Source organism: Gymnoscopelus microlampas, assembly GCF_963454915.1.
Source record: "Gymnoscopelus microlampas genome assembly, chromosome: 9".
In the NCBI taxonomy this organism is placed as follows: domain Eukaryota; kingdom Metazoa; phylum Chordata; class Actinopteri; order Myctophiformes; family Myctophidae; genus Gymnoscopelus; species Gymnoscopelus microlampas.
The window spans coordinates 5216310-5224648 of NC_139946.1; the positions used below are offsets into that span (position 1 = coordinate 5216310).

The window sequence follows — 8339 nt, forward strand, 5'->3', positions numbered from 1 at the left end:
AGGTAGAAGGTAGCCTGTGCAATCATTTTGTGCAGGTCACATTCTTCAATGTTGCACTTACAGGACATTTTAGTTCATGGTGTAAGTCAATGGTTCCCAAACTGGGGGTCCCCAAATGTTTTTTCTGGGGTCCCCAGATGAGCTTAATGTGCATCATTGTTTTCTCACTCAACAGTAAACAAACCAACATACAGTAGAAGTGTACACAGGGTATCTGCAAATTCTTTTAATGTTAATTTAATGGCTTTTAATACCTTTTTCATACCAAATTGTCAAAGATTAGGTATGAAAGAGGCCTTCCCCTGGCCAGCCGGGGCGCCTGATGGAGGGGAAAGGAACCGGTTGGAATAATGTGTTCCTTCCACGCGCTACGTTCCTAAGCCAATAATTTGATGACCGGCAGCGGTTCCAGTAGGCTAGGAGGTCATCAAATTATTGGCTTAGGAATGCGACAAAAACAAAAAATAGCCACGTATTCAAGTCTCCATGGTATGTGAAACTGATAGGAAAAAAAAGTTTTTCATTTTATCAACTGGCCCCTAGCCCCTTGCCATTTTTGTAATGTGGCCCGCAGGTTCAGCTATTTGAGTATCCCTTGTCTAAAACACTTGAAAGTTCAACCTAACTACATTTTTAATCATGAAGTCTGCTGTTTTTAGTCAATTAACATTATTGTTGCCAGACCCAGGGGGTCTTTGCCAGACACCAGGGGGGTCTTACATGAGGCTTTGTACCTGTTTTATCCATACATGGGCATGCCCCCTTTGTCCTTAGGCCCCAGCCATAAAAGTCTGTCCCCCTTTCGTCCATACATGGGCATGTTTTGTACCTGTTTTCTCCATACATGGGCAAAAAACAGGTTTTGCCCCATTTGTCCTTAGGCCCCAGCCATAAAAGTCTGTCCCCCTTTCGTCCATACATGGGCATAGACACAGGCTGACACGTCATGTGAAGTCTGGGTCTGGCAGAACCAGGTCTCCTGGTCTTGTTTTATTTAGGCCTACATGTTAAAAATAAGAGATGTATAATTAAGAGTCAGATTGAGAGCAATGACATCCTAAAATACTGTAAATATGTCCGAAAGGTTAATTCTTATCATTCTATTCCTTTCATTCTATTGTATCAATACACTCGTCATTCTTAGGAAATGCTGTGTAACTCATGTTGTGTAAATCATTTGATTTTATTCCTTAATTTTCCTGCGCAGAATGAGAACTCCCAGTCGGACACAGACACAGCCAGCCCTTCTCCCGCCCCTGAAAACCCAGGCACCACGGCACCACGGCACCGCATTCAAATGGAAGAATTTGATTCACAGAACTATGAGTTAGTTGTCAACATAAAGGTGAGGTTGCAGATAGAAGTTGTGAGGTTGCAGATAATATAAATGGTGCATTTATATAGCGGTTTTATCCAAAGAACTTTACATAGATTGTGCATTACATTCACCCATTTCATACACTGATGGTGGAGAAAACCATGCAAGGCACCAACCTGCTCATTGGGAGCAATTAGGGGTTCAGCGTCTTGCTCAAGGACACTTCAACACTAACTCTGGGGGAGCCCCCCAGCCCGGGATTGAACTGGGAACCTTGCGGTTTCCAGTTCACCCTACCTAGCCACTGCTGCCCCTGTAGTGTCAGTAGTGGACAGTAAATTAATCGCATTTACTTGAGAACCAGGGACCTTATTTGTGAGAGATTACAGAGAAAAGGGTTATCATGATCTCTATGGAAACGGATAGTTTTTTTTAACAAGTAATGCAAGCAAATCTGCTAAAAGATGGCATACAGTTACAGTATATCATCAGCACAGTACATCTTACTTTAGATGTATGTATTATGGATGTTCTTATCTTTGACAGACTTTGGTGACTTGTGACATATGACAAACCTAACTTATTGCATAATGCTGCTGTATTAAGTATTTGTATGATGCTGCCGCTATTTGAAGTGGGTGTAATAAACAAAATGTCGTATTCTGAATACAATGACAATAAACATTGTTACTTGCAGTATTTTTCCGGCAGTTAATCACCTTCTGAATGTTATGTTCACATTTGGCAAAATGAAGATCATAAATCATATCTTAATTTGGGACCAAAGTGGTTGACGGACGGACTGATATCACTTCTAATTATGTTATTTGATCTTTTCAACACAGATGGAACTGTGACTGTCAACTGCTGATGAAGCTGTGAGCTGTGTTGTGAGCCTGGCCCTGGATCTGAATGAAAAATAATGTATTTATTTAGCACATACATAGCCTACTTCATAGAGATTGATGGTGTTACATTAAAACAGATGTAAGATTAAACACACAATGGAGACAAATCATGTCTAACATGCTCATGTTTTCTTCGGCTGTGGGTGGGTGTGTGGAAGTGTGTGTGAGACTAACAGAATTAGAAGTGGCTAACATTATCGGTGTACTGAAAAGCTCTTAAAGGAGTAGTTCACCCAAAAAATTACTTATTTTCTATCAATTGCACACCCCATGAAGCCTTGAATTCATGGATTATTTTTTTGTTTTTGTCGCATTCCTAAGCTAATAATTTGATTCCCGTCTCCTACCGGCTAATGTATCCGGTAGGAGACACAAAGTAGATTCTTTGTGTCTCCTACCGGAAATACACCCGGTCATCAAATTATTGGCTTAGGAATGCGACAAAAACAAAAATAAATCCATGAATTCAAGGCTCCTCCTTTAAACTAAGGATGCCTATGGACTTGAGACAACTTTCTGAAATTACACATAGACTCTCTGGTATGCCCGATTACACATCTGGTTCATGTCATCAATATGACCACTGTACCAGAAGTGGTTCTGGCCAAGGAGGCGGGCCTCTGACACGCCATAGTCTGGCTGCTGTTTTTGTCACCCGTGAATCATGGAGGCGATAAGACAACATGCCTAAAGTTGCCAATGCCAGGTGAGAGCAGATGCACAAGGCCAAAATGCTGTGCACATCTGTGACATGTTTCCGCTATATCAAAAAAGAAAAGACTCAAAGACAACTACTTTACAACAGATGTTACAGATTTGTTTGTCATCCATCTACAAACAGAAGTTTGTAAAGCAGAACTAGGTATGGGAGAGGAACATTACTGCAAAGATGATGATTGGTGGGGTATTTAGGATTTTCTTTCCCCAATAGATGAGCTCAGAATTGGCAGTCACTTTTCAGTTCTGTCCAAGCAAATACCATTCACTGTAGAATAATCCATTATTATGATGTAACGGTGGCGTTTGTATTGGCATGTTACCTGCACATGCGTGCGGCCTTCTAGCGCCTTCCTGTGTCTTATTTTCAGAATGTTTCAGGATATTTAGTCATACTAAACTAAGTGTGTGTGTGTATATATATATATATATATATATATATATATATATATATATATATATATATATATATATATACACACACACACACACACACACACACACACACACACACACACACACACACACACACACACACACACACACACACACACACACACACACACACACACATACATACATGCCACTGCTGCCCCTGTAGTGTCAGTAGTGGACAGTTAATTAATCGCATGACAGTTAATTAATCGCATTTACTTGAGAACCAGGGACCTTATTTGTGAGAGATTACAGAGAAAAGGGTTATCATGATCTCTATGGAAACGGATAGTTTTTTTTAACAAGTAATGCAAGCAAATCTGCTAAAAGATGGCATACAGTTACAGTATATCATCAGCACAGTACATCTTACTTTAGATGTATGTATTATGGATGTTCTTATCTTTGACAGACTTTGGTGACTTGTGACATATGACAAACCTAACTTATTGCATAATGCTGCTGTATTTGTATGATGCTGCCGCTATTTGAAGTGGGTGTAATAAACAAAAGGTCGTATTCTGAATACAATGACAATAAACATTGTTACTTGCAGTATTTTTCCGGCAGTTAATCACCTTCTGAATGTTATGTTCACATTTGGCAAAATGAAGATCATAAATCATATCTTAATTTGGGACCAAAGTGGTTGACAGACGGACTGATATCACTTCTAATTATGTTATTTGATCTTTTCAACACAGATGGAACTGTGACTGTCAACTGCTGATGAAGCTGTGAGCTGCGTTGTGAGCCTGGCCCTGGATGTGAATGAAAAATAATGTATTTATTTAGCACATACATAGCCTACTTCATAGAGATTGATGATGTTACATTAAAACAGATGTAAGATTAAACACACAATGGAGACAAATCATGTCTAACATGCTCCTGTTTTCTTCGGCTGTGGGTGGGTGTGTGGAAGTGTGTGTGAGACTAACAGAATTAGAAGTGGCTAACATTATCGGTGTACTGAAAAGCTCTTAAAGGAGTAGTTCACCCAAAAAATGACTTATTTTCTATCAATTGCACACCCCATGAAGCCTTGAATTCATGGATTATTTTTTGTTTTTGTCGCATACCTAAGCTAATAATTTGATTCCCGTCTCCTACCGGGTAATGTATCCGGTAGGAGACACAAAGTAGATTCTTTGTGTCTCCTACCGGAAATACACCCGTCATCAAATTATTGGCTTAGGAATGCGACAAAAACAAAAATAAATCCATGAATTCAAGGCTTCTCGTTTAAGCTAAGGATGCCTATGGACTTGAGACAACTTTCTGAAATTACACATAGACTCTCTGGTATGCCCGATTACACATCTGGTTCATGTCATCAATATGACCACTGTACCAGAAGTGGTTATAGTCTGGCCAAAGTATGGCACCACCATATGGAGTAAGAGTAAGGCTGCTGTTTTTGTCACCCGTGAATCATGGAGGCGATAAGACAACATGCCTAAAGTTGCCAATGCCAGGTGAGAGCAGATGCACAAGGCCAAAATGCTGTGCACATCTGTGACATGTTTCCGCTATATCAAAAAAGAAAAGACTCAAAGATAACTACTTTACAACAGATGTTACAGATTTGTTTGTTTGTCATCCATCTACAGAACAGAATATTGTAAAGCAGAACTAGGTATGGGAGAGGAACATTACTGCAAAGATGATTGGTGGGGCTTTTAGGATTTTCTTTCCCCAATAGATGAGCTCAGAATTGGCAGTCACTTTTCAGTTCTGTCCAAGCAAATACCATTCACTGTAGAATAATCCATTATTATGATGTAACGGTGGCGTTTGTATTGGCATGTTACCTGCACATGCGGCCTTCTAGCGCCTTCCTGTGTCTTATTTTCAGAATGTTTCAGGATATTTAGTCATACTAAACTAAGTACATATATATATAAATATACACACACACACACACACACACACACACACACACACACACACACACACACACACACACACACACACACACACACACACACACACACACACACACACACACACACACACACACACACACACACACACACACACCTTTCCTAGGTTACTGACTGAAAAAATCTGATTGTGGATCTGGACTTCAAGAGACCAGCCTGTGACGTCCGTCATCTATGATGTCAGTCTGTGACATATCTATGACGTATTACTCCTGATCAGAGCCCCATTGACTTTCATTATAAAATAAAGTTAAATATTTCAAAGGTAGAACGATTATTGGACATTGATCGAAGATGGGGGACCAAAGTCTTGCTAGAGGACAACCATGGGGAAAGCTGGTGAAAGTGGATTCCTGTGAAACACAAGTGTTGCTCATCAAGAGGGAATGCACGGTTGGTCGGAGTAAAGGATGTGATCTATCTTTTCCCCCTAACCAACCCTGGGTCTCAGGGAATCACTGCAAAATTATACAAGATGAGTGCTCAGGGCAAGTGTGGCTGGAGGACATGAGCACCCATGGCACCATCATCAACACGTCCACGCTGGTGAAGAAGCAGACCCACATGCTGCAGAATGGAGATGTCATTTACTTTGTGTACAGGAAAAATGAGCCAGAACAAAACATCGCCTATGTTTACCATTCCATTCAACCGGAACGCGCCGTTTCACAAGATATTAGTAGTGTTGGACCAAATGCTGCTGAAGTGATGGAGGAGAGGTCATCTCACAGACAAACCGTTCCATCACCAGACCCGTCTTTCTCTGCGGAGCCGGCAGTACTGCCAGGACCCTCCAGGCAACCGACTCGGGAGGAATGCCAGCCCTGTAGCTCCTCCTCCACCCGTCTGCGCACGAGTTGCCCTGCGGCAGCTGGCCCTGTTGTACAGACGGGCCCAGCTAAAAAACGTGTCCCTACTAAAGAGAAATGCACCCACATCCAGGAGCCAGAGACGAAGAAGAGGAGGAAAACAAAATACGACGAGGGTCGCGATGTGAGCCTCCCAAACTCGTCTAGTACTGAAGCTGCAGGTCCACCCAAGGGACGCCTTCAGGACACGCCGGGTAAGGCTCCTTCAGCGGAAGGCACCAAACCGGACAAGATGGAGGAATCTTTAACATGTATCGTCTGTCAGGATCTGCTGTACGACTGTGTCAGCCTGCAGCCCTGCATGCACACCTTCTGTGCGGCCTGTTACTCGGGATGGATGGAGCGCTCGGTTCTGTGCCCCGCCTGCCGCGGCACCGTGGAGAGGATCAACAAGAACCACATCCTCAACAACCTGATGGAGGCCTACCTCATCCAGCACCCTGAGAAGTGTCGCAGCGAGGAGGACAAGAAGAGCATGGACAGCAGGAATAAGATAACGCGGGACATGCTGCACCCGAAGGTGGAGCGCCACTTCTCTGATGAGGAGGGGAGCTCTGACGACCTCTTTGAGCTCTCTGACGACCTCTTTGAGCTCTCAGGCGACGGCGACGACCACGACAGTGAACCATGCGTGATGTACAGACCGGGCTTCGGGAGACGGAGCAGTCAGCTGCTGTTCCAACGTGGCGGCAGTAGTAACTGGCTGGACTCCTCCTCCTCTGACGAGGAGGATGGCTCTGACACTCCCTCTGAGCTCTCTGACGGTGACAGTGACGCCTCAGACACCAGTCAGCCATTTGTGACATCATGCAGACAGTGTCCTGGCTACAGGAAGGAGGGCAGTCGGCTGTCGTTCCAACGGGCCGACTTCGCGGGGTCTCCCGTCTCACCTTCTCTCCCATTCCAACCCACCGCGATGCCCACGCCTGCGACACAAGGGCCCGAGGACAGCCCTGGGAAACTCAGTGCTGGAGAAGAGCCCTCAACATCTTCCGAGGTCCCTGCCATAACGGCTCCTCCGGAGTACACGTGTTCTGCTCAGGGCAGCCACATCATCTGCACCTGCTGCCTCCAGCCAATGCCAGACAGGCACGGTGAACTCGGCAGCCAGCAGCTCCCTACTCAGCAATGCATGTTGTGCCAGCGGCCCTTCTGTCATATGTACTGGGGCTGCCAGAGGACTGGCTGTCGAGGTTGCCTGGCGCACTTTAGCGAGCTCAATCTAACGGATAAATGCCTGGATGGTGTTCTGAACAGCAATAAATACGAGTCTGAGATCCTAGGGAACTACCTGTCTGAGAGAGGCATGTCTTGGAAGGACATGCTCCAGGAAGCCCTGCAGGGCTTACAACAAGGAATCCTCTATCTGTCTGATTATCGCATTAATGCAGATGTCATCGTCTGTTTCTCCTGTGGCCGGCAATGCTTCAAGGAGCTGGCCTACAAATACAGAGAGAACATCCCTGCATGTGACCTGCCGCCATCTGTAACGTCTCGTCCTGTCTGTTACTGGGGACGTAACTGTCGCACACAGGTGAAGGCACATCATGCATTGAAATTCAACCATATATGTGAGCAGACTCGCTTCATTCCAATGCAAACAGATGGAGACCTTTAATAATCTCTAGTATTATCCACAGAAGAGATATTTCCTCCAGTCAGAAGCAGGCACTCAACAGCAAGATATTTTTTATGAATGTAGTTCCAAAACGTTTTTTTTTTTTTTTGGGGGGGGCCAGCTTTCATCAGTCCTACAAATTAAACTTTGATTTACTTTGAAATCAGACATGCTTCCCTCCTACTGTAAGCCCATTCAACTTCAAGACTCCACAATGACAACATTATTGAAAACACCCATCCTTGCTTCTGATGACTGATTTTTTTATTACGTTTTTTTATTGATGTTGTTCACAAATCATTTCAATTAATAAACTAAATGTAACAGTTTATATTTCCATTACTGTATTACTCTAATAAAAAATATATACCTTTTCTATTTTACTCAGGACTCCTATCGTTTAATTATAGGTTACATAATCCTTTAAAGACACTTGGGTGAGGAGTTGGGACCATGAGTTAGAAATGGATATATAGCACCCCCCCCCCCCATTTCTGAGTGACCCATTTTGGGTCACGGACCCATTTT

General features: G+C 43.5%; 1 protein-coding gene across 1 annotated transcript; it reads left to right on the forward strand.

The window, feature by feature from the left end:
- Positions 1 to 5618: 5618 nt before the first annotated feature.
- LOC311051356 (E3 ubiquitin-protein ligase CHFR-like) lies at positions 5619 to 7811 on the forward strand (the record flags this gene model as incomplete). Its single annotated transcript, XM_084065920.1, has 2 exons — positions 5619 to 6813; positions 6976 to 7811. The coding sequence occupies 2 exons, from the start codon at positions 5619 to 5621 to the stop codon at positions 7809 to 7811; spliced, it is 2031 nt and encodes a 676-aa protein (XP_083922046.1).
- Positions 7812 to 8339: the final 528 nt, after the last annotated feature.